Source organism: Panthera onca, chromosome E1, assembly GCF_046562875.1.
Source record: "Panthera onca isolate mPanOnc1 chromosome E1, mPanOnc1 haplotype 2, whole genome shotgun sequence".
In the NCBI taxonomy this organism is placed as follows: Eukaryota; Metazoa; Chordata; class Mammalia; order Carnivora; family Felidae; genus Panthera; species Panthera onca.
Genome location: NC_138352.1, coordinates 37,184,910 through 37,210,747, shown reverse-complemented (window position 1 = coordinate 37,210,747; position 25,838 = coordinate 37,184,910). Strand labels below are relative to the sequence as shown.

At 39.6% G+C, this 25,838-nt stretch overlaps 2 protein-coding genes and 1 pseudogene across 5 annotated transcripts in view; 1 reads left to right on the top strand and 2 right to left on the bottom strand.

Annotated features, from left to right (window-relative positions):
• LOC132687079 (high mobility group protein B1 pseudogene) lies at window positions 1-1,870 on the bottom strand (annotated as a pseudogene).
• A 2,178-nt stretch (window positions 1,871-4,048) lies between these two features.
• Window positions 4,049-11,055, top strand: TEFM (transcription elongation factor, mitochondrial). Of its 2 annotated transcripts, none has more exons than XM_060646718.2 (4): window positions 4,049-4,399; window positions 5,136-5,599; window positions 8,449-8,598; window positions 10,411-11,055. In XM_060646718.2, exons 1-4 carry the CDS (start codon window positions 4,369-4,371, stop codon window positions 10,846-10,848), a joined length of 1,083 nt encoding a protein of 360 aa, XP_060502701.1. In that variant the 5' UTR covers window positions 4,049-4,368; the 3' UTR covers window positions 10,849-11,055. The 2 variants fall into 2 exon arrangements, with proteins under 2 accessions (XP_060502701.1, XP_060502700.1); XM_060646717.1 differs by having other exon boundaries at window positions 4,292-4,420.
• A 1,508-nt stretch (window positions 11,056-12,563) lies between these two features.
• ATAD5 (ATPase family AAA domain containing 5) overlaps window positions 12,564-25,838 on the bottom strand; it is a 46,082-nt gene continuing 32,807 nt past the window's right edge. For 2 of the 3 annotated variants that reach the window (XM_078437495.1, XM_078437497.1), the window contains exons 15-23: window positions 24,174-24,347; window positions 23,307-23,440; window positions 22,508-22,601; window positions 20,962-21,026; window positions 18,973-19,153; window positions 16,926-17,107; window positions 14,722-15,587; window positions 13,896-14,054; window positions 12,564-13,791 (exon numbers count right to left, since the gene is read on the bottom strand). In XM_078437495.1, coding sequence (XP_078293621.1) covers window positions 13,713-13,791; window positions 13,896-14,054; window positions 14,722-15,587; window positions 16,926-17,107; window positions 18,973-19,153; window positions 20,962-21,026; window positions 22,508-22,601; window positions 23,307-23,440; window positions 24,174-24,347 — 1,934 coding nt within the window. In that variant the 3' untranslated portion in view covers window positions 12,564-13,712. The remainder of the gene's footprint in view (window positions 13,792-13,895; window positions 14,055-14,721; window positions 15,588-16,925; window positions 17,108-18,972; window positions 19,154-20,961; window positions 21,027-22,507; window positions 22,602-23,306; window positions 23,441-24,173; window positions 24,348-25,838) is intronic. The other variant, XM_078437496.1, reaches the window with a different exon arrangement.

The window sequence follows — 25,838 nt, the reverse complement described above, 5'->3', positions numbered from 1 at the left end:
GAGAGAGAGAGAGAGAGCGAGCAGGGGAGAGGCAGAGAGGGAGACACAGAATCTGAGGAAGGCTCCAGGCTCTGAGCTGTCAACACAGAACCCGACGCGGGGCTTGAACTCACAAATTGTGAGATCATGACCTGAGCCTAGGCCGGATGCCTAACCTACTGAGCCACCAGGCGCCCCAACCTAGCTTAAAAAACAAAAGCAAAAACAAAAACAAAAAACCTCTTACCCCGTCAGGATCCTACATGTCCTTAGTCTCTTTAACTTGACTTTGTCCTGTTTCCTTTTAAATCTCTCTAAACATTGTCTCTTAGTCTTTGGGGGAATCTGAATTATCTGCTCACCCCCAATACTGGTGCTCCCAGAGTTTTCTCTTTGACTTGGTGTGATTTTCTCACACTACCCTCTCCCCAGCTCATCCCTTGCACTTTCATGGGATAAAGTACCATCTCTCTACACTGACAACCTCCAAATCTATACCCCAGCACAGTCCTCTCCCTTAGCATCAGACTTAGCATCTATCTACTAGGCATCTCCACCTGGTGTCCTGTAGACTTTTTGTTTTTATCATTTATTTTGAGAGAGGCAGCGATAGCACGAGTGGGGGAGGGGCAGAGAGAGAGGGAGAGACAGAATCCCAAGCAGGCTCCGCGCTGTCATCATGGAACTTGTTGCAGAGCCTGATGCGGGGCTTGATCTCATGAACCGTGAGATTATAACCTGAGCTGCAATCAAGAGTCAGACGCTCAACCGACTGAGTCATTCAGGTGCTCCTGCACAAGTATTTTTTTTTAACGAAGATTTTGTGTCACACCAGACGCCTATGTGTCCTGCGTCCTGGTCAAAAAGGTTTTAAAAGGTCAAAAGGTTTTAAAAACATTGAAACCAGGTAACAGGCTAGATGGAAGGAGTGGGAGGAGCCAGGGACATCTGCAATACAAACGGGGAAGTTAGGAGGAGCTGGTTTGGAGGGGGGGGGGCGGGGAAGTAACAACTTTTGTTTTGAACACCCGGAGTCTGGTTTACAGTAAATCATACACCATAGTTGCCCCTTTACCTTCCACTTCCAGGTTCTGGTCCAAGTAATATTGAACAAATGTTCTGAGGAATGAGGGAGTTTCCCTTCAAGGTCATTAATAATTAGCTCCCAGGAAGAGGTAATCCTTTAAAAGGGGAACTAACATTTACTGAACCCTTACTATGTGCTGGGCTCTCTGCATCCAGTTTTTTTGTTTGTTTTTTTACATTTCAATTTTTTTTTTAACAGGAGTGAGTTGTGTACAGGGGGGTTAAATGCTTGGTAGACAAGCAAAAAAACTGCGCTAGAACCAACTTATTCATCATCATCTTCTTCTTCATCTTCCTCCTCGTCCTTCTCCTCCTCCTCTTCCTTCTTTTTCTTGCGTTTCTCAGCCTTGACGACTCCCTTTTTTGCCACGTCAGGCTTTCCTTTAGCTCGGTCTGCACCAATATGCTTTTCACATTCTTCCTTCAGCCTCGGAGTCCTCTTTTCATAAGGCTGCTGGTCATCTGCAGCGGTGGTGTTGTTCCACATCTCGCCCAGTTTCTTTGCAACATCACCAATGGATAGGCCAGGATGTTCTCCTTTGATATCCGCCCCTTTAGGGGGGGATATAAGTTTTCATTTCTCTTTCATAAAGGCCTTGTCCGTCTTTGCCCTGTCTTCAAACTTTCCTCTCTCTTTAGCAGACATGGTCCTCCACATCTCCGAGCACCTCTTAGAAAACCCTGAGAAGTCGACTGAAGCATCTGGGTGCTTCTTCTCGTGCTCCTCTCGGCAAGTTTGCACAAAGAGTGCATATGATGACATTTTGCCTCTCGGCTTCTTAGGATCTCTTTGGCCCGTGTTTAATTATTTTCCTCAGCGAGGCACAGAGTCGCCCAGTGCCCGTGTGCCTCTCACTTGCCCCGGTGCTGTGTCTGTGGAGCCTGATGTACTGCAATGGCTGTCCAGCTGTTGTTTTTTTTTTTTTTTTTTACATTTATTTATTTTTTGAGAGAGAGCGAGAGCGTGAGCGGGGCAAGGGCAGAGAGAGAGGGAGACAGGGGACCCAATTGCCGGTGAACATCATCATCTCTGAAAGCATCAATCACCAGGGTTCCTGATGGCTTCAGGTGTTAATTTCCTAGGGCTACTGTAACAGACTGCCACAAACCACGTGGCTTAGAGCAACAGAAATGTATTCTGTCCTGGTTCTGGAGGCTAGAAGACTGAAATCACAGTGTAAGCAGGGCTGGTTCCTTTCTTTTTTCTTTACGTTTTATTTTATTTTTATTTATTTTGAGAGAGACAGTGTGAGTGGGGGAAGGGCAGAGGGAGGGGTGGAGGGAGGGAGAATGAATCCCAAGCAGGTTCCACACAGTCCGTGCACAGAGCCCGATGCAGGGCTCGAACCCATGAAAATGTGAGATCATGACCTGAGCCGAAATCAAGAGTCAGATGCCTAACCAAGGAGCCACCCAGGCGCCTCTGGGCTGGTTCCTTCTGAAGGTGAATCTGTTCCCTCTCTCCTACTTGGTGATGACCCACTGGTGATCCTTGGCTTATACATGTACCACTCCCACCTCTGCCTCCATTTTCACACGGCATTCATTTGGTCATTCTTTTAAGGGCACAGTCATACTGTCATATTGAATTAGTCACCTGCCCCTACTCCAGGATGACCTCATTTTAGCTAATTACATTTGCAGTGACCCGATTTCCAAATAAGGTCACATTCTGAGGTACTGAGGGCTAGAACTTCCACATGTCTCATTTCATTTCACTTCATTATTTCATTTCATTTTATATACAGAGAGAGAGCATAAGCAGGGGAGAGAGGCAGAGGGAGGGAGAGAGAATCCTAAGCAGGCTCCATGCTCAGTGTGAAGCCCAATGTGGGGCTCAATCCCACTACCCTGGGATCATGACCTAAGCCAAAATCGAATCTAACACTTGGGGCGCCTGGGTGGCTTAGTCTGTTACATGTCTGACTTTGGTTCAGGTCATGATCTCATGGTTCATGAGGTCCAGCTCCCCATCAGGTTCCCTGCTGTCAGTGTGGAGCCTGCTTCTGATCCTGTCCCCTCCGCCCCCCGCCCCAACCTCTTTCAAAATAAGTAAATAAACTTAAAAAGAAAGTCACTCAACCGAGCCACCCAGGCGCCCCAACATATCTTTATTGAAGGATGCAGTTCAACCCATAACACCTCATTAAGCAGAATAAGCCAGGAACAAAAAGGAAATTATTTGATTTGGAGGATTTTGCACAAAAAGTTGAGATTATTTCTTTTTTACAGTCCTAAGTTCTCCAGGAATTGGTAAGATTCCTAGAATTCTCCTGAGTATTTCTTATGAATACTTAGAAGTCCCTACATTTCCACTACTTCCTGGACAATATCTACAAAGACATTACCACCTCATGAAAACACAAACCCACTCCCTTTCCCTTCAAAACCCACCTCCCTCCTGATTTCTGTGTTGTTCACAAAACTCGCTAAAATCTCCTCATGTTCCAGACAGAATCCTTTCCTTTCCATTCTCCTTACCCCTTCCAGGTTCAGTTCCTTATGGCTGCCTGTCCCTTGGGAAGAGACACTCCCTCCCTCTTCCACCTCCAACCCAGTCTGGCACTTTTATATATGGCCAATTTTCTAGCAACACCATCTCCCGTCTGACCCTACAAAAGCCTCAGTAGCTTCGGGCTACCTAATGAAGCTATTTAACTGCTCCATTCCGCATTCAAGGCCCAACCAAATTTTGTGCCAGCTTCATGTGCCCCCCCCCCGCCCCCATCCCTGCCAAATGGAACGCTGCTCCGACCTCCTCCTACCTCGCCCTTCCTTGACCCCCTGCTTCTCCCAGTTGCCCCTTTCTGCCTAGAGATAGGGCTATTTGTGTCCCTGTCTCTGCTCCCCACCAGGCTCCGCTCCTTGAGCCCCAGGCAAGGCCCCCACAAGGCCGTATCACTTCATGTGCCTGGAATAAACCCAGAGAGTCTCCCTGAAGGAGGGACCTTGCCAACTACAAACTAGAAGTGGCCTAGGCGTTTTCATCCCAGAGATTGGGCTCAGCGGCTGTCAGGGGCCGGCCGGGCCGAGAACGTCTCCCGGACTCAGTGGAAGGAAAGTGCGGGCCGCCCAGGGGCTGGGGATCTGGAGACACCGCCTCGGCCGCAGCGCGCCCGGAGTCCGCAGCCCACAGGCAATTCACCCGCTCCTCAGGCCGGACGTACCTCCCGCCGGTGGCCGAACGCCACGCCGGCCGGAACCTTTCCGCCGAGAGGCCGGGCACTTTGGGGCGGAGCACGTAGGGACCGGAAGTCGACGGAGGAAGATTGGACTGTGGGAACCTGGTGCTTTACCTGGAGGATGAGCGTCCATTGTCTCCTCGTGGCGGGAGGTAGCGTTCCTGGAATATTAGGTTAATTTCCCGTCTGTCCTGGGATATTTCCTCTCTCGGGTCCCCTGTCCAGCTCTCCGTCTTGGAGTCCTCGCTGAGCTGAGAGGCGCCTCGGAGCGATTGTGCTTCCCGGGGGAGGGTCCGCGAGGGGCTCCTTCCCGGACTGGGTGGCGGGCGGGCGGACGGTTCAGATTCTAACGGCCGTTTGCTGACTTCTGGCTGTATTTTCTTCCTGGGGCTGCAGTGTCAGAGTGACTTCCCATTGGTTTTACAGAATTGCTTCTTGCATAGTTTTTGCTCTTGCACTTGCAGAAGCATAGTCATAGTAGAAATCTCGAAAAGTGTACCGGAGAAACAAAAATCGTCCTTCAATCTACCACTCAGCTGAAACATTTCTTACACACGTGTAAAATTTAATTTTATCTGGCTCCCCCGGATGAGAAGGAAACTAGTGAAAATGTTCTCAACAAGAGAGAGTAATTACAAAAGGATCCTTCTAAAGTTAAAAATGCCAAAACGTTAAGCAGTTGAAGACATTGAAGGGCATAAAATTTCCAGGTTGTAAAACTTAGGACTTGTCCACAAAAATCAGAAGACACCTCTTGTGAATTTGGTGTACTACTTCTAAAATTATGGGAAAGTCCCTGTCACTTTGCAAAGGCTCTGGTGAAGCCACAACTAGTACTAAAGAGAAGTAGGACATTCCAACTTACATTTTGCTAAATTTTCCTTTCAGGAAGGTGGCGATGTTTTCCATTTCCGTTAGGGTCATCCTTGGTCCAGGGTCTCCATAATTCCTGCTGTCGGAAAAAATCCACTGCACCTAAGAAGATTATTCCCAGTGTTGCTCTTTGTGATGAAAATACAAAGAAATCTGGAAATGCACTTGACAAGCTCTTCTCTTCAGAGCAGCAGGCTTCCATCCTGCAGGTGTTGAATACAGCATCTAATAAAGAACTTGAAGCTTTCAAATTGCTTCGTGGAAGAAAATCCATCAATATTATAGAGCACAGAGAGAAGTTTGGGCCATTTCAGAATTTGGAGAGTTTAATGAATGTGCCCTTGTTTCAGTACAAAACTACCATTCAAGTTTGTAACTCCATTCTTTGTCCAGAGACTGAAAGGGAAAAAAGAAAGTTCCAAGACAACCGGCTCTTGAGAAAGCTCATCAAACCAGAGATAAAAAGAGAGAGACTTAAGGTATATCATTTTTCTTAATGTCCGCTATATGGCCTACATATTTGAGAACATACTTTGCAAAGCACTATTCTGGGCATCAAGACAGCTTAGAGTTTAGTTGATATGTGATCAGTACTGAAGAATGAGATATACAGATAGTAAATTGGCAATGGACGGGACAGGGAACTGTGGGCTGTGACTGTTGGGACAGATTACTGGTAGAACTCAACCCGGATCTTGGAGAGAGAGAATTAGGCTACCTGGAGGAGGCGGGCATTCTAGGAAGAAAGAACAGTTGTAGAGAAATAGGTCTGTGCAAGGTTTATTTAAGAGGAATGTTGAGAAGCTATCTGGCTGTGTCTGAGGGTTCTATCGAGAGTAATGAGAAATTAAGATGCAGAGATGGTTATGGCCAGGGAGTGACTGTACAACATTATACTGGTCTTTCCAGCAGGATTAACGTAATCTTTCCCTCCCTACCTCCTTTTAAAAAGCATTCTAAAAGCAAATCCTTTTCAGTGTTTTATTTATTTATTTATTTATTTATTTATTTATTTATTTATTAAAGCGAGAGACAGAGCACGAACAGGGGAGGGCAGAGAGAGAGAGAGGGAGACACAGAATCCGAAGCAGGCTCCAGGCTCCGAGCTGTCAGCACAGAGCCCGATGTGGGGCCTGAACCCACGAACTGTGAGATCATGACCTGAGCCAAAGTCAGACACTTAACTGACTGAGCCACCCAGGTGCCCTCTTTTTTTTTTTTTTAATGTTTATTTATTTTTGAGAGAGAGAGAGACTGAGTGCAAGCAGGAGAGGGGCAGAGAGAGAGGGAGACACAAGCAGGGTCCAGGCTCTGGGCTCTCAGCACAGAGCCCAACATGGGGCTCAAACTCACAAATTGCAAGCTCATGACCTGAGCTGAAGTTGGAAGCTTAACCGACTCAGCCACCCAGGCACTTTAAGACAAATATTAGAATTACTTGGCACATCAGACATTAAACCTTGGAGGAGGGACTTAGGTCCTGTGTAACAATACATGATGAAATATTCTCTCATCCTATACCAGTAGTAAGCACACTTTTTTCTAGACCAGTAGCTCTCAGTTTTGGGGGATTATGGATACTTTCTGAAAACCTGATGAAAGCTATGGACCTCTTTTCAGGAAAACAAAAACACGTATACATAGAATGTTGCATGTACTTCCAGAGGGTTTGTAAGTTTCATGAAGCCCATCCATGGACTCCTGATAGAACTCTTGCAGTTGATCTGGAACATACTTCAAACGACATTTTTCAGGGGTTGGATTTTCCTTCAAAATGTTTGCTACAAATACTATTTATACTCACTACAGTGGAGTTGCAATCTTATTTAGAGGGTTAGGTTCTAAAGTTATTTTGTATGGAAAAAGTCATGCAGTAGTCCTTAAAAAAAATCTTGCCCGTGAAGTACTGTGTGTGACTTGGTGTGGTAATTGTTATGTACAGTAAATCTCGGCAATCATTGAGCTAAAGAAAAGAACCAAAAGAAGGCCTGTATTTTGTAGATTGGGCATCCAAACTATTCTGCCCATAATGGATATTTATCCATTCCTTAGCAGTGAAAGGGAGATGGGTATAGAATTAGAAAATGTTCCTGCTTATCTGCCTTTGTATCTGTGGAGCACGTTGCATATCCATATAACTAAATGAACTGTGTGGGAGTGAAGTGATGCCCAGACTTCATGCAGAGTTGAACCCACATATCCAATTATCTACTACACATTTCCCCTTACAAGCCCTGTAGGCAACCTGAATGGAATACATAAAAAAACAACTCACCTCCCCTTAACCTTCCCAAGTTGATCTGCTTCCTATCATCTTTAACAGGTGCCATTCAATCACTGAAATAAAACTGGATTTATCCTAAGCTCCTCCATCCCACATATCAATTCTACCCCCATTATCTCTGCTCTATTTCTTGTCCTCACTGTCACTGTCTTCAATTTTGTTATAAGTTTATTTTTGAGAGAGAGAGCGCTCGAGAGAGAGCAGGTGCCCAAGCAGAAGAGGGGGAGGGAGGGAGGGAAGGAGGGAGAGAGAGAATCCCAGATGGGCCCTGCACTGTCAGCACAGAGCCCAGCACCGGGCTCCATCTCACAAACCGCAAGATCATGGGCTGAGCCGAAATCAGGAGATGGTCACTTAACCGACTGAGCCATCCAGGTGCCCCCGATTCTTAATGCTTGGTCATATAACAGGCACCTAACCAGTACCACCTCTAGTCTAGCCTGCTGTGGTCCGTCTTCCACACAGCAGTCTGTGATGGTTCTGAAATGTCTCATGTTGTACCTGAATGTTACATGCTTTGGGGGCTTCCTGGAGCTCTCAGGATAAAGCAAGATGCTTTTGCAGAAATTTGCCTACCCCTCGGCTCTTTTCCCACTTGCACTCATACCTCAGCCTGAGTGTGAGGTGTCACACAACCTATCTGTGTGGACATCTGGTGAAATAACGTCCCATTTAGCATTTACTCACTCTCCTAGTCCAGTCTTCCCGGACCGGGTCTCCTCTCTACAGTGTAACTGTGCTGGCATTTCTTATAATGTATGGGTATGTTCCTTGTTTCCCAGTACCTAGCACAGTCCCCAGCAACATTTGAATATTTGAATGCTGACTTTGGGCAAGGCGCTGAGAATAAGTAAAGGTTCTTTGTTTATAAACTGCTACTGTTTGTTTTTTAAATATTATTGCTGCATTTCTTTAACAATTCTCAGTTCATAAACTGTAAATATATTTGTTATAGAAACTAATCTGGCATTCTGAGTTTACAGCTTCAATTTTGTATCTATTAAAATGTCTATACTTGTAGTTAAACCAGCCTTTTTGTTTTAGGCAGTTAATAGTATCGTATCCATTGTTTTTGGAACTAGAAGAATTGCCTGGGCTCACCTGGATCGTAAATTGGCCGTGCTAGACTGGCAGCAAAGTGAGTGTTGCCAGTTGATGAAAGGAACATACTTATCATCTGTCTATTTACAAGAGGTAAAGCAGTTGCACCTCCAAATTCCCACCTGCCGGAACTCCTCGTGTAGTTTAATCTTCTAGCCCTGAGAGGAATGAAATACAGTACTAAGGATGGACTCTCTTTGCGTGCTTATTATTCACCCATGCCTATCATGTGTTCATCACCTAGGATTTTTAAAAGTTGAATCTTCATTTAGTTCATGAAATACCTTCATGTGTCAAAGGCACATACTGAGAAAAATCAGTGTTAAAATATATTATTCTAAATGTTACAGAATTTTATCCCTATATAAAGCTTGTTTTTCAAAAATGCTGTCACTAATTGTCTGAGTCTTCAAAACCTTGTGAGATGGGGAGTAATTACCATCCTGATTACACATAGGGAAACTGGTATAATCAAGCATCTGGTGGGATTAATCATTTGCAGATGATTGATTATAGGCTAGTTATTCTAACTCTGTGCTCTACCCTAGACATTTTTATTTAATTAATTTATTTAAAAACTTTTTTTTAATGTTTATTTTTCAGAGACAGAGCAGAGTGGGGGAGGGGCAGAGAGAGACAGAGACAAAATCCAAAGCAGGCTCTGGGCTCTGAGCTGTCAGCACAGAGCCCAACGCAGGGCTTGAACTCACAAACCATGAGATCATGACCTGAGCCAAAGTCAGACACTTAACCGACTGAGCTACCCAGGTGCCCCTTATTTCATTTACTTTTTTAAATGCTTATTTATTTTTGAGAGGGAGAGAGGATGTGAAGCAGGCTCTGTGCTGAGAGCAGCGAGCCTAGTGCAGGACTCGAGCTCACAAACTGTGAGATCATGACCTGATCTGAAGTCAGACACGTAACCCACTGAGTCACCCAGACGCCCCACCCCTAGACATTTTTAAAAGGTTAATAGAAGTTTTAAGTTGTCTAATCTTTTGTAAAATTAAAAAAAAAAAAATTTATTTTGAGAGCAAATGGGAGAGAAGGGCAGAGAGAATCCCAAGCAGGCTCCACGCACAGCACAGAGCCCAACATGGCTCAGTCCCATGACTATAGGATCATGACCTGAGCCAAAACCAAGAGTTGGACGCTCAACCAGCTGAGCCACCCAGGTGCCTGTTAAGTTGTCTAGTACAGATTTTAGAAATTATGAAGCCCAGGGGACCACCTGGGTGGCCAGTTGGTTGGGCATCCGACTTTGGCCCAGGTCCTGATCTCATGGTTTGTGAGTTCCAAGCCCCACATCAGGCTCTGCACTGCACAGCAGAAAGCTTGCTTCAGATCCTCTTTCTCCCTCTCTCTCTGCCCCTCCCCTGAGCTCACTTGCTCACTTGAGTGCTCTCAAAAATAAACATTTCCAAAAAAAAGAAGAAAGAAATTATGAAACCCATTTTACAGATGAAGAAACTAGTACTTGGGAGGACTAAATGGCCTGTCTTAGCTCAGCTTATTCCTGATAGAACAATGACCAGAACTTGGCTGTCCTGAGGCCTCCATTAAATGCTTTTTCAGTTACTTCAGAACTGTTAGCAGGAGTTTAACCTAAGTTATATATTTAAAAAAATACAGGTCATGAGCCTGGGTGGCTCAGTCAGTTAAGTGTCTGACTTCAGCTCAGGTCATGATCTCATGGTTTGTGGGTTCGAGCCCATGTCGGGTTCTGTGCTGACAGCTCACAGCCTGGAGCCTGCTTTGGGTTCTTTGTCTCCCTCCTCCCTCTGTCCCTCCCCCGCTCATGCTCTGCCTTTTAACAATAAATAAACATTAAAAAAAATAAATGGGAGAGGGGACCCAAACAAATTATTTCTTGTCACTAATTTTTTTTTTTTTTTTTTTTTTAAGATTTCTTCAGTCATTTCAAAGATGCCTAACGCTGACCTCTATGTTCTGGAAAAAATAGGGCTTTCAATTCAGAACTCCTCTCGGTTTCCTGTATTGTTACATTTTCATATCATGGAAGCCATGCTGTATGCCTTATTAAATAAAACTTTTGTCCAGGATGGCCAGCACCAGGTACTGAGCATGAATCGAAATGGAGTGGGGAAGCACTTTGAGCTGATGATTGGTGACACGCGGACTAGTGGAAAAGAACTAGTGAAGCAGTTCCTTTCAGAGTCCGTACTGAAGGAGGAGCCTCGGGTAGTCTTCCCATCAGAGAAGATCGTCCACTACAGACAGATGTTTTCGTCTACTGAACAACAGAGAACAGAAGAGTTATATGATTCATTGTTACAAGCCATTGCCTTCTATGAATTAGCAGTTTTTGATACTGAACCTTAAAATTCTGAGGTTACTGTAATGGGCTCTACTGTTATATCTATTAAATTGTATTTATTATTCTAAAGCTGTAAAACCAACTGTTTTTAACAACCATGTTTATGGAGAAGAAAACATGTTTATATTCGGATGTTTAGGGTCAGACTTTCGGCTGTTGAATTGTTCACACAATAATAGGCCTAGGTAAATCAATAAATATCTTAGAGGAGACTGTGTGCCTTTTGGGTTTTAGTGTTAAATGGTAAGATGCCCCCTAAACAGCCAAAACAAGAAACAAAGTTATCTCCCCTGAAAAGCAAATCCCATCCTAAAGGATTGAATTGTTATATTGCTAAAATAGGGAGTAATGATTTTTCTGGGTGGTGCTCATCTTGGGAATAACACTAATTATAACTGAGAACACAACTTACATCTTCTTCTTCTGTAAGTAGCATGTGGTTCGATGTACTGCTTCCAAAGGTGATTTTCATCAACTTGGTCTATCAAACCCAGAACAAACAAGCTTTGTCTAATAGGTTCATTTTTTTTCACTTTTGAAATATTTTACTTGGACAGACCATCTTTTGAGAAAAGTAGGACTGGGCTGCCTGGGTGGCTCAGTCAGTTAAGCATCCCGACTTGATTTCAGCCAAGGTCATGATGTCGTGGTGAGATCGAGCCCCACACTCAGTGTGGAGCCTGCTTAGGATTCCCTTTCTGCCCCTCCCCATCTTGTGTCTGTGTGCTCTCAAAATAAACATTTAAAAAAAAGTAGCATAGCACCTAACTTTCCACCCGCATCTCACATTACATGTGCCTTAGTTCAGGCCCTCATTCTATCTCACCAATCCTGAACCCAAGTCTCTTTGATGTCAAAGCAATACATTTTTCCTTTAAAAAGTGAACTATACTTGTTGGAAAAAAATCAGAAATATATAAAATATGTGGAATCTGGGTTGCACTCTAGACCTATTGCCATTCACTTATAAAGCTCTACATTGACCTATATGGTTGTACAAAAACATCTCCACCTTGGATATGTTGTAGATATCTCAAACTACATGTCTGAAGTAATTCCCTTCAAATCTCCCTCCCCCCCGCTTTGCCACTGTTCTACACTTCAGTAAACAGCTTCACCAGCCATCCAGTTGTTCACGCCAGATATGTGGCATTCTGTCTTCCACATATTCCTGGAAATACCTTTAAGTGAAAATGTGTTCATTTTAGGACTTTATAGGATAAGATGCTAAGTATTGAAAAGCCATCAGAATTTGGTTACTTTACCTCAAAAGTGGACCTAAATCTTATAGGAATTTACTACCTTTAAGAATTCATAATTTTTTCCCCAAATCATGCTAAACCTAAATAAAAAATCTTAAATGTGTCCCTATTAGGGAGGAAAATATCCTGTTCCTTGATTTTTGATCTTATTAAATACAATTCTATAGTTATTTTACTTTGGTTCTCAATTACTGAGAATTACCAGAATTTTCTAATAATAAAAGACCAAATTAACAGGTAAGTGGTCTACAAATAGTGAATGAACACTAGTATGCAGTAGAAAGATCCATATACTTGAAAACCCACAAAACTTCAGATCTATTCTCTCTCTTGTACAAGCACGAAACCTGTAAGACATAGCCTATATCCAAACCTATAAAATACCCATATTTACCCAGAGGATTACACCTGAACACCTATTTAAACATTGCATAAAGCCTCTTAGCTTCAGCCTTTAATTAAATCCATATACTATCAATAACAAGAAAAAGTAAATTGAACAAATGAGGTAAAAACATATCTTCATACACATTTGTAAACAGGTATACAACAATATTTTCCATCTGTACAAAATTAGGATCCTTACCTTTTGGGGTAAAAACATAATTCAGATAATGTAACTGAATTCTAGGCTAGTACATAATATAAACATTGGAAATAGGACACTATTTTCAGATATACCTGATTATATGATCGCAAAAATAATTTTAAGTGAAATGTGGGATTTTACAATCTTGTAATTAAAAATATATACTTTCTCCAAAAGCATAACCTTAAATGGAGATGGCTATGATGTAGGAAGCCTGTATAGTAGAATCCTCCCTTGTTACAATTTTGATGAGTAGCACTTTGTCCAAAATAGATATATTAACGTCATTAATATCTTTATGTAATAAAACATCACTGATATAAAAATACAAGAAAAATGTACAAGGCAAATGATTTGAGTTGGCAAAATATACAAGACCTCACATATGTATGGTTGCTAAAAAAGATTTATGAAAACGACAATTCATAGTCTTGTTTTCACTTTGTCAACATGCTGATCCAATGGTAAAATATGCCAGAGGAATACACTAAAAATAAATTTATCGGGAAGATGTTACTTTTTGAAAACTGACGCATAATTTCTTCCCTAGGGAGTTTTTTTGCATGTTACATAATTTTGTATTGCATAAATTTATTTTTTAAAGATCACCACCTAGATGATTCATATATACAACTTGACAGAGTACTGAAGGTTGGGTTGGGGAGAGGTGGATTAAAGGTAACAGGAGAGAGAAAAATTATGGATTAATTTAACACTGAAACATTTTTAGAAATATCTTAGTGAACTGTCCCGTCTAGAAACAGCTCACTCACATACAAAAATACTATAACAAAGCTAAGTCAGATAATATAAAAAATTTCAGAAAAAAATACCACCACAATCATAAATACAATTTGTAACTCAAATTTTTTCATTTTAAATATCTGCACACTAATAAAAAATATACAAATAGCCTGTTTTAAATGTACATTCAGAAATAAATTCTTCCATGAATCAATATAAAAATGTATCTTGAGGACCACATAATAATCTGTACAAGGCATTGTTAATGTGAACATTAAGGGAAGCCAGCTGCCAAAGTGTTCACAGTCTCTTTCGAAATGTTAAGATGAATCCCTTCCAGATAGTGCAGGAACCTGTCAAAATTACAAGGAACAATTCAATTTAACCATCAGCTGAGGATATTTATTAATCTTGAAATAGCTGTCTACAATGTTACTTGTACAGAGCCTTTCTTTACCTTCTTTTACTTTTTCCTTGTTCTTTTAGCTTCTCAGTCTTACAAATGTTTCGAAGAGTTGGCAAGTACTCAATTATACTAGCTTGTCTATTACCCAGGTTTAGAAGGGATCGGCTAGAAAATACACTTTTAATGACTGCTATCCTCTTCCAGGCACTGCTGTAAATGAAAAGGAATGCATTACTTTTTACTTTTAAGGTCTAATAAAAATGCAACAATCCCAAACACAACCAGCTTCTGGTCTCCACTTCTTGCTTCTGGTCTAGACTAGATTAACTAGATTCCGGGTTAACTTACTGTATCATTTTCAACACATCAATCACTCGCAAGTGAAAAAAACCTTTAATGGCTACCTGCTATCCGTCACAGCAAATCAAAACCCCACTCCCTGTCATTCAAGAGTCTCCTAATCTCTCATTTTTCTTCCCAGCAATCAGGATGGTCTCCCTGTCTTATTAGAAGCTACATTATTGGGGCGCCTGGGTGGCTCAGTCGGTTGAGCATCCGACTTCGGCTCGGGTCATGATCTCATGGTTTGTGGGTTCGAGCCCCGCGTCGGGCTCTGTGCTGACGGCTTGGAGCCTGGAGCCCGCTTCAGATTCTGTGTCTCCCTCTCTCTCTGCCCCTCCCCTGCTCATGCTCTGTCTCTGTCTCAAAAATAAATAGAAACATTAAAAAAAAATTAAAAAAAAAAAAAGAGCTACATTATTAAGGGTTTACCATGATCAATAAAGCCAAGCATTTCAAAATTAGTAAAAAGAAACTAATAATTTCCCCTTTATCATTTATTATTGAAAAATAAAAAGTAAAAGGAGGCAAGACTTACTCTAAATTAGCCGCTGACTGACTGAAATATACATTGCTGCGTTTTTGTGAAACATAAAAAGTAAGCTCTTTTGTTGGATCTCTTCCTGATTTCTTGCAAGAATTCAAGGAGGTTTCCAATGCTTTTGAAATAGTAGATGAACATTTAGTAAAGCTGAGAGCTTCTACAGCTGCCTTTAATTCTCCGGAGCTCGGAGAAGTCCATCCATCGGTAGTCTCGAGACTAAACTCATCACAAAGTCCGCTTTTAACATTTGTCCAACTGAAGTCATTTTTACCAATTTCCTTTTGTTCTCTTACATCATTTAAAAGAGCATCTAAGAAGGACATGTTATCCATGAACTCAGTGAGAGAATTTAGACACTGAGAAATGAGGGCTGCACATTTTTTTTCTGCTGGTGTTTTAGGAGGACAAGGAACAGACTCAATGTTAGACTCTAAACATTTGTTTAGTTTCTTTGTCTCTGGATTGCTTTCTTTATCTCTGGCTTTGCTTTCTTCTGAATTTGAGGAAGAAGATACAGGGGAAAGGCTAAGGAATTCATTAGAAAAGTCCACTTCAGAGTCAAATAAGTCACTATCATCTAGAATTGTCATCTTTTTCTTTTGTTTCTTTTTTTGTGGCTTTTTCAATGGCTTCTCTCTTTCAGAATGTTTCCCAGCAAGACATTTCATATTTTTTGTTGCTGCACTGGTGTCCTCCACACTTCCTGATGAACCACAAAAGTTTTCCGTTTCTGGAATGATGTTAACAGGTAATGGCAGAATGAACTCAAGATTACTATATAAGAAATCTACATTCTGTGTTCGGAATTCTGTAAGAAGCTGGATGAACTGATACCATTCTTCCTTTGTTCTGATCTTATGCTGAAAAAAAATTTTGAATGAAGAAGTGTTAGAACATAGTCTGAACATTCTTCTACCCATATGACCATCTTAAAAGTAATGAGTTGCTACCCTCTCATAATTTTATTAACCTACACTCCCTTAATTTGTCAAATAGTTCTGGGGGCACCTGGGTGCCTTGGTTGGTTAAGTGTCTGACTTCGGCTCAGGTCATCATCTCACTGGTTCGTGAGTTTGAGCCCTACATCGGGCTCTCTGCTCTCAGCATAGGGCCCACTTTGGATCCTCTGTCTCCCTCTCTCTCTGCCCCTCCCTAGCTCGTGCTGTCTCTCTCTCAAAAACAAATAAACATTAAAAATAAATAAATAAATAAATAATAATAATAAAATAGTTCTGAGTCTAAAAAATACATTTAAACTATTAAAATTTGAAGAATTAAATTTTTAATAGTTTATACCCCAATTCAATGGTTAGCTCATTTGTTTAAAAACTACTTTTCTGAAATTGTCTTTTTTTAATATGAAATCTTTCTAAATTCTAGTCTAAATCCAATAATATGCATTTAGAGCATTATCCATTAACTGTTTATCAAAGTGGTATAGTGTGTTAAAATCAGAAATCTATGAAAATTATAGGCAAATTTACGTTAACCTGAAGATTTATTTATTTCTTAAAAATATGTATGTATTTTTAGAGAGAGAGTGGGGGAGAGGGACAGAGGGAGAGAGAATCTTAATTTTTTTAATTTATTCTTTTTAATATTTATTTTTGGGAGAACGCATGTTGGGGAGGGACAGAGAGAGGGGGACAGAAGATCTGAAGCAGGCTCTGCATTCATGGGCTGACAGCAGTGAGCCCAATGTGGGGCCTGAAGATCATGACCTGAGCCAAACTCAGACACTCAACAGACTGAGTCACCCTGGTGCCCCCTCCTTTTTTTTTTTTTTTTAATCTTTTGTTTGTTTGTTTGTTTGTTTTAATGTCTATTTATTTTGAGAGAGAGAGAGCACATGTGCACAAGCACAGGAGGCGCAGAGAGAAAAGGACAGAGGATCCAAAGCAGGCTCCATGCTGATGACAGAGAGCTTGATCCCATGAACCATGAGATCATGATCTGAGCCAAAGTCAGATGCTTGACCAACTGATACCACCCAGGCGCCCTGAGAGAGAATCTCAAGCAGGCTCCATGTTCATGCCCACGACCCTGGGATCATGACCTGAGCCAAAATCAAGAGTCAGATGCTCAACCAACTGAGCCATCCAGGTCTCCCTAACTTTAAGATTTAAAACACAGGAGTGAGTGTTAGGAAGATGAAAAGGAATATAAATTTAATATTTTACACTAGACATTGAAAATACCTTTAAAAATGAAAATAAGTCTTTCGATGGGGAAAAAATGTTCTTAAGGCCAAACAAGGTCTCAACACAGCCAGTGTCACATTTGGGAAGGTCTATAGGACTCCTTTTAGTATTTTTAGGTTTATTTTTGGAATCAGGGCCATCTTCAGAGCAAACCAGTTGAACACTTCTGCTATTTCCTCCTACAAAATTAATAAAAGAAAATCTTAGCTATCTATATTTTTAATAAATTACAGCAAAAAAATTATTTAAAATATAAGATCCTGTCATCTTTTGGACCTATATTCCCATTTTCTTCTTCTCCACATGTGTTTTTAATTCACAAAAAGTACGATACAAACATTATTTCTAGCATACAGAGGTTAAGATGGTGGTGGTGGTCGGCTTACAAAACAATCCAAAAGAATAAAGTACAAGAACTATGAACAGACAAGTAACAGAAGAAATACAAATATCTAATAAACTCATAAAAAGATGTGCAATTTTACTAGTGATCTTGGAAATGCAAATTAGAATAAGATACCATTCGCTTTTCGCCTTTTAAATTGGCAAAACTAAAACAAGTGGCGACCTAATTTTCTCAGAGGCATAAAAAAGCCATCATAAACTATTCCTGGGAACATAAATTTGTACAGTTATCTTCTGGAGGGCAACCGGACAATACCTACCAGGATGCAAATGTACTCTAGCCTTTGGCCTAGCAACCGAACTTCTAGAATTCTCTCCAACAGAAGTACTCACAGATATGCTCAAGGATATGTGTATGGATATTCACTGCACATTTTAATGACAACAAAAGGTAACTTCCATTTCCACTAATAAGTGATGGTTAATTAAATTACGTTACATCCATTCCCTATTATGGAATAGCATGCAGCTGTGAAAAAGAGAGGACTAAAATTGTACGTACTAACAACACATTCTCCAGTAAAAACAGCAAACTGCTTAACAGTACATACAGTATTGGTTAACTCTGCTAAATAAGTAGGTAGCAATATTTGCACATGCATAGATAAAGCTCTAACAGTGGCTAACCTTAAGAAGGGGGGAGACCTTTTACTTTTCTTTTACATACTTCTGTACTGTTTGAATTCTCAATGAGTACATAGCTGCATTTTTTAAGATAGAAATAAAATGCATATAAAATCTTCAAGAATAGAAATAATGACATCGTTTTTTTTCTTTGAAAGTTCTTGGTATAGCATTTTATTTCCAGTCATACGGCAATAGTTACTAATTTGTTTTTTATAAGAAGATTTTTCTGTGTCTTATTTATCATATTTACTTCTAAGAAACAGTTAAAGCTTACACTGAATTAAATATATGCGTTTGCTAACTCGAAAAAGAATAACACATTAAAATTTGGAACTAATCAAAGGAAAAAAAAACTTGACAGGGGATTAATATTACAGAACTTCACCTTGGTTTTATTTAAATATTTGTGTATTTCCCAGAGCAGGATCTGTAACTACAGAACTGTGACTATGGAGCATGAAAACCACAGAACTATGAACTTCTTCAGGGAAGGAAGCATGTCTTATTCATGTAAACACAGGACCTGGCATAGAGAAAGTCCTCAATAAATGTCTGTGACTTCAATTCGGTAACAGAGACTAAAGATTGATAAGAAATAAAACATTTCTGAAATGATAAAGTTCTTATGAGAAAAGAATGATAGACTATTGAAACTAAAGGAGAACTTACAGTCAGACAAAAATAACCTATATATGGGGAAAATCACCAACATGTTTTTTAGTAAGTGGAAAAAGGAAATCAGTTGCTAAATAATATTTAATTCTATTTGTTTATAAGAAACTATGCTTATAAATGTCGAAGTAACAATTTGTTCCATGTGCAGGTTTACTCTAACCACATTTCGTGTTTACAAAATTTTAATCAACTAAATTGACATATGTATGTTTATTTTCAAGATTAATACGATCTCTGGATGCTCACAATTTTTTAAATCTTTCAGATATTTTGGTACAGCATATAGTTTAACAGAGGGTCCCCTTATAAAAATTTCTTTTATAACAGATCAACTTACGACAAAGGGATAATGGTCTTTCTTCTAAAAATCCACCTCCACTTCTAATCCAGAACTGTAAGTAAAGGATACTTTTTCTAATATCACAAGTATTTGCAGTTAACAATGTTACAAAGTCTTTCACATCAGTTCTAAAGTTCTCAGCTAAGCAGATCATCTGTAGGTAGCTGGCAACATTTAGCTGAGCAACAAACAGAGAAAGAAAAAAGAAACATGGTGAATTGTAGAGTTAACAGAAATACATCAGTAATACATATCTAAAAGTAGGACAAATTTCACTAAAATTCACAATATCTTAGCTCTTGAGAGTGAAACTGATCTAGAAAAATATAAAGGAATATACCTCTAAATTAAAAAGATTTTACATATACTTATTTTATTAACTATACAGTCTAAAAACAGTAAGGAAACTTTTATGGGAAATTTTCCAACACGAACCCTGGAGGCAAGGTTATTAAACCTTGAGAAATTCCCTTAAGCTTAAATAATGGTACAACTTGATGGAATATTTCACAGCCATTAAAATTATAAATGTGAGTACTATAGAAGAAAAAAAATGTGAATACTACAATACTGAAAAATACTCATATAATTTTTAAAAGCCAGAGTTAGAAAATTATATCAATGCATGCACAAACGTATACATGTAAGTTAACAAGAAACATTATGAGACAAAATGAAAACAAAAATCAAAAAACAAAAAACCCATATAATTTCTTAAGAATAAATGGACCAAGTAAAAATTTTCATTTTATTTAGCATTTTCATCAATACTGCTATAATATTTTTTTGTAAAATGACAAAACATATACTCTTCTCTTCCCGCTGTTTATGGAAAGCTTTTTACCTTGAAAAGCTGAAACAAATAAAATTGTATTTACATTTTGCATATTTTACAAGATCACTAGCATTTTTACCTTGAAGTTAACAAGACAATTAAAAGATTTCCTCTATTAAATTTTTGACTTTATTTTATGTGCATACATTACTCCTGAATACTTCTGGGACTTTTGCTTCCCACAAACTAGGAATTCTTTCAATAACAAAGACCCTATTATCAGACACACCTTGCCTTCAGTAATAACTATAAAGTCTACAGTCAGTAACAAATAAATATAAAAAACAAACTACTTGAAGGCACAAGAGAGTAACCAGAGCAGAAGATAACTGAAGGGAAATCAACACTTGGACAAAAGAAAATGGCCCTGGATGAACTCCCATCCTCTCCTACCTCCTCTAAATTGATTTTTGACTGAGGGCAGGTGGCAGCAATGGTGGCTAAAACTCAGACACAAACTCACAGTATTGCTGGCCTGAACCAGAGGATAGAGTTTGGGATGATGGCCGTAGCTGGAAAGTGACAGGGGAGTTCAGTGAAAGTAGGGAAACAGAAACTCTAGCTAAAAGAAGAATGCAAATCCCTGGTTGATACCTGAACTTCCCATGTGTGGGCCTCGCTCAAAGCAGCCCAGCTAACACGAAAAGAACGGAACAGAAATTTTAGCTGCCACATACTACAGGAGAATATTTGTTCACACAAACATAACAGAATCTACAATATATTCACAAAGTACAGGGAAAAAGTCTCAAATCCAGAAACATATAAAAGACACAACGCAGGATGACCATATTATCCTAAGAATGCAAGACTGGTCTGACATCCAAAAATCAAACAACATCATTCACCATAGTGATAGAATTAAAAAGATAAACCAGATGATTGTTTCAAAAGACAGGAAAAAACCCACCAGACAAAATTTAACACCATTCACAATAAAAATACAGCTAACCGATAAAGACCATCTATGAAAATATACAGCTAATATCACACTTAATGGTCAAGAATGCTTTTCACCCTACCATCAGGAACAGGGCAGAGATGTTCACTCTCCTAATCAGCAATGTACTGAAGATACACTGGCACTATCATAAGAAACCATCTTTTACAGAATTGTGATATATGATTTATGATCAAAATTCGAAACTTACAAGTGAAGGAGTACTGAAATTAATTTCTTCAAAGCAGCCATCAAACATTAAACTAAATGTTGGATCTATAGGAAAAAAAACATTTTAAAAAACCATTAAGACCATTAAATTACTTTGTCCAGTTATACTTTTTCTATGAAAATATTCTGTATCTCATTGGTAATAAAAATATGCAAATTATAAATCATTAAGGAAGTGAATTTTTATCTTGACCTAAACTAATTGATCTTTTAATTAAACTGTCATGTAACCTTTGAATAATACAATTTATATCAATATTTTTAGAGGACAATCACTAACAGTCAAATGACCCATTAATTTATAAGTGGAGTCTGACATAAACTAACATTTATTTTCCTCTAGAAATTCATAGCAGAGATATGCTACTGAATATGTGCAATGAAAAATATTAGAAAACAGTGTTATAATTCAGTGTTTATAATGAAAAAAAAACTATGAGTTTTAAAATTGAACACCAAACACTAATTATTAGGAAGTTTAGAGCAATCAGGCTGGTTACAACTTACTTTAAAATAGGCAATAATCCATATGGAAGTGTCCTCAGGGGTTAAGGAATGGCTAAGTTCAATATTAAGGAACTGCAGAAAGGCTGGGTTCCATAAAAAGTTCTGACCAGTGAATGATGATTGGTGCCATTTGCAAGGTAACATATTAATTTTATAATTACTCAAAGCTGCGAACTGATCATAAATTTGAGTAATTCTTCATTTAAGAAATGATCTAGGAGCCTCCAAATTTTAGAAAAAAAAAAGTTAATTTACTAGTAGACTTTCATTTTTTATTTTTTAATGTTTGTTTATTTTTTTTGAGAGATTGAGAACATGAGCAGGGGAGGTGCAGAGAGGTGGGGGGGGGGCGGGACAGAGGATCCGAAGCAGGCTCGCTGCTGACAGCAGACAATCCAAAGTGGGACTCGAACTCACAACCGTGAGCTCATGACCTGAGCTGAAGTCAGACACTTAACTGAATGAGCCACCCAGATGCCCCTACTAGTAGACTTTTTTTTTTTTAAGTTTATTTATTTTTTGAGAGACAGAGTGCAAGCAGGGTAGGGACAGAGAGAGAGAAGGAGGACACAGAATCTGAAGCAGACTCCAGGCTGTGAGCTCTGATGCAGGGCTCAAACTCACAAACTGAGATCATGACCTAAGCCAAAGTCGGATGCTTAACCAACTCAGCCAACAGGCGCCCCTTTACTAGCAGACTTTTAATTTTTTTTTTTTTTTTAACGTTTATTTATTTTTGAGACAGAGAGATACAGAGCATGAATGAGGGAGGGTCAGAAAGAGGGAGACACAGAATCTGAAACAGGCTCCAGGCTCTGAGCCGTCAGCACAGAGCCCGACGCAGGGCTCGAACTCACAGTCTGTGAGATCATGACCTGAGCCGAAGTTGGCCACTCAACCGACTGAGCCACCCAGGCGCCCCACTAGCAGACTTTTAAAGGAACATTTCTAACTAAAATTTGAGGCTTTCTCAAATATTTTAACCAAAAGTAATTAGCTGTAAAATCACTGTTACCTACCACTTGTAGTAAGGATTACAGGTCTTTTAGTTGTTGCCATGAATGTTTTGATTGCATTCAAAAACCCAGCATCTTCCTCAAAAATGACATCAACCTAAGAACCATTTATGAGAATATTAGTGTACTGAGTAACAAAACGTGTGCTGGATATGTCATGTACACATACTAGATACACTGTAAGTCTGTCAGAGACAAAATTTATGAATTTATTAAATTTATGAACACTGTGAATTCAGCCCACACTGAAAGCTTAAAATGTTTTACACCATTATAAGTAAAAAAAATTATCAAATAAATATTAAACCAAAAAAAAGCAGTCACCTATACCTGAACAAGTATGAATCAGAATAATTTCTATAATCACTGAACAATAATTAATAACCCTGAATTGCATTAATCATCTTTCTGAAAAATTCTTCTATGGTTGCAGTTTCATTCACTTAAAATTCAAATAGATCCAAGTCTTCCTGACTTTCTTGGCTATTTTACAACACTTCACAGTAACACATGTAGTAATCTGTAGAATAAGGTTTTTTTTAATGTTTATTTATTTTGAGAGAGACAGAGAGAGAGTACGCGTGCATGCACAAGTTGGGGAGGAGCAGAGAGAGGGAGAGAGAATCTTAAGAAGGCTCCGCAATGTCAGAGCAGAGCCTGAAGCAGGGCCCGAGCTCACGAACTGCAAGATCATGCCCTGAGCTGAAATCAAGAGTCGGACACTCAACTGACTGAGCCATCCAGGCACCTCATACAAAAATTTGTATTATAAGATATCATGAACGTATGTCCACAAGCCTACCTCCTCAAAAAGAATGAGAGATGTTGCGTTTTTCCTGTTGGATTCCTCAGCTCCAAATTCTTTGACATTTGACTTAGTTGTGTTTGTAGATTTAGTCTGAATAATTGGTTTCTGTTCACAAGAATTTTTGATTCCTGCATAAACAAAATATTAATATTTTAGATTCAAATCAACCTTTAACAGAACACCGGATATTTCTGCAAACTAAGCTCAAAGTGAAACCCCCTATCAAAACTGAAACAAGGGTGGGGGAAGAAAAAAGCTGAAACAAAATATCAAAACTCCCATATGTATGACCTTCAAAGTAGCTGAGGTTTAATAAATAGCAGTAGGAGGTACCTGGGTGGCTCAGTCAGTTGAGTGAACAACTCTTGATTTCAGCTCAGGTCATGATCCCAGGGTTGTGGGATCGAGCTCCGTATCAGGCTCCACGCTAAGCCTGGAGCCTGCTTAAGATTCTTTCTCTTTCTCTCTCTCTCTCTCACCCTCCCCCCCTCCCCTTTCCACTGCTTGTGGTCTCACTCTCTCTAAAAATAATAAAAATAGGGGCACCTAGGTGGCTCAGTCAGTTGAGCGTCCGACTTCGATTCAGGTCATGATTTCACGTTTGGTTTGTGAAACCTGACCCAGAGCCTGCCTTGTATCCTCTATCCCACACTCTCTCTCTCTCTCTCTGCCCCTCCCCCACCCACACTCATTCTCCCTCTCTCAAAAATAAACATTTAGAAAAATAGATTACAGAAAAATAAACAAGAATTAGAACATTAAAAAAATAAATAGCAATAGGAACTCATGAAATAGGATATTTTATGTATGAAGGTCATTATTAAAAAATATCACATATATTTTGTCAATTTAATGTCTTACCTTTATTATTTTCCAGAAGTACTATTTCTTCATTTTTTTTTGGCTTAGAAGAAACTTTAAAGTAATTTGCCAAAGTTTTAGGCGGAAGTGTTCGTTTTGGTACGCTACTTTGTGGTGACTGCGGAGGAAGTTTCCTTGGTGATGTAATAACTTTCTTAGGAGAGCTTAATTTTTCTGCCAAAACCAAATTTACGTAAAGGTAAATATTCTAAAAGTTAAACAGATGGTAAGACTGAGTTATCCACAGCCTATATTTCTAGTCTTACCAGTTAAAAATTGATACAGAAGTTTTCTTTCATTCTTACACTGTGTACAGATATTAGCATATTGTTACAGTTATTCTATCATCAGAGAAGGTAAAACTGGGCATTTGGAAAAGACATTCTTTTCCAAACAAACATACATCCTTGAAGCAAATAATGTTCATAATCCCTCCGTTCACTTTCTGTACATCTGCCTGGGTTCAGAGGAGGCTGGAGGAAGAGAGATAATGTACATACTGAGCACAGACAGAACACTGTTATCCGACTTCAGTTTCCCTATAGTATGTGGATATCACAAGCAAAGAATGTTTTTTTAAGGATACTCTGGAGGATCAATACAAAGTTTAAAAGCAAATGTTTGATCTCTACCCTCCTGAGGTCCCATGGCACCAGGCATTTGTACCAGAGCATGTCTTTTCTCCCCTCCAAGTGCTCCGATTCAGTCCTCCCATGTGCAAATTATTATTAGGAGCACGATCTTTTCCTGTACCATCACATGTGCACAATTCCATGACTGTATCTGTCCTATTCTTTTTCTTGCACCCCATCTCCACAGATCTTGTGATATTCTTTGCATATTACGGATGTTTGAAAACTTACCGAAAATTTTGAATTTGAGATATTATCCTAGACATCACTATTATGTCATAAACCCAAGCAGGCTCCACACCAGCAGCCCAGAGCCCAGCATGGGACTCGAACTCACGAATCGTGAAACCAGGACCTGAGCCAAAATAGAGTTGGACGCTCAACCAACTGAGCTACCCAGGTGCCCTGGAACATAATCTTAAAATAAAAAAATATTTCTTTATATTGAAGAGATTGCGATTTATAAAAAACTCACTATTTTGTCCTTATTTTTCTAATTTTGGCATAGTACAAGGATTGTTTGATCATGGATTGGCATCAGTCCAAAGACTGGTTTTAGAGAATAAATGCCAAGGGGCACCTGGGTGGCTCAGTAGGTTAAGTGTCCAACTTCGACTCGAGTCATGATCTCGCAGTTCGTGAATTCGAGCCCCACATTAGGTGGGGTCTGGAGGATTCTGTGTCTCCCTCTCTCTCTGTCCCTCCCCTGCTTGTACTCTCTCTCTCTCAAAAATGAACATTAAAAAAATTAAAAAAAAAAAAAAGAAAATACATGCCACATTTAAATAATATACCTAGTAGGTAGTAGGTACTTGGCTAAATTTTATTGATATATTCTTTTCTTTAATATATATTTTTGAGAGACAGACAGACAGACAGGGTGTAAGCAGGGGAGGGGCAGAGAAAGAGGGAGACACAGAATCCAAAGTAGGCTCCAGACTCTGACCTGTCAGCACAGAGCCCAATAGAGGGCTTGAACTCACAAGATGAACCGCAAGATCATGACCCGGGCCAAAGTCATACGCTTAACCGA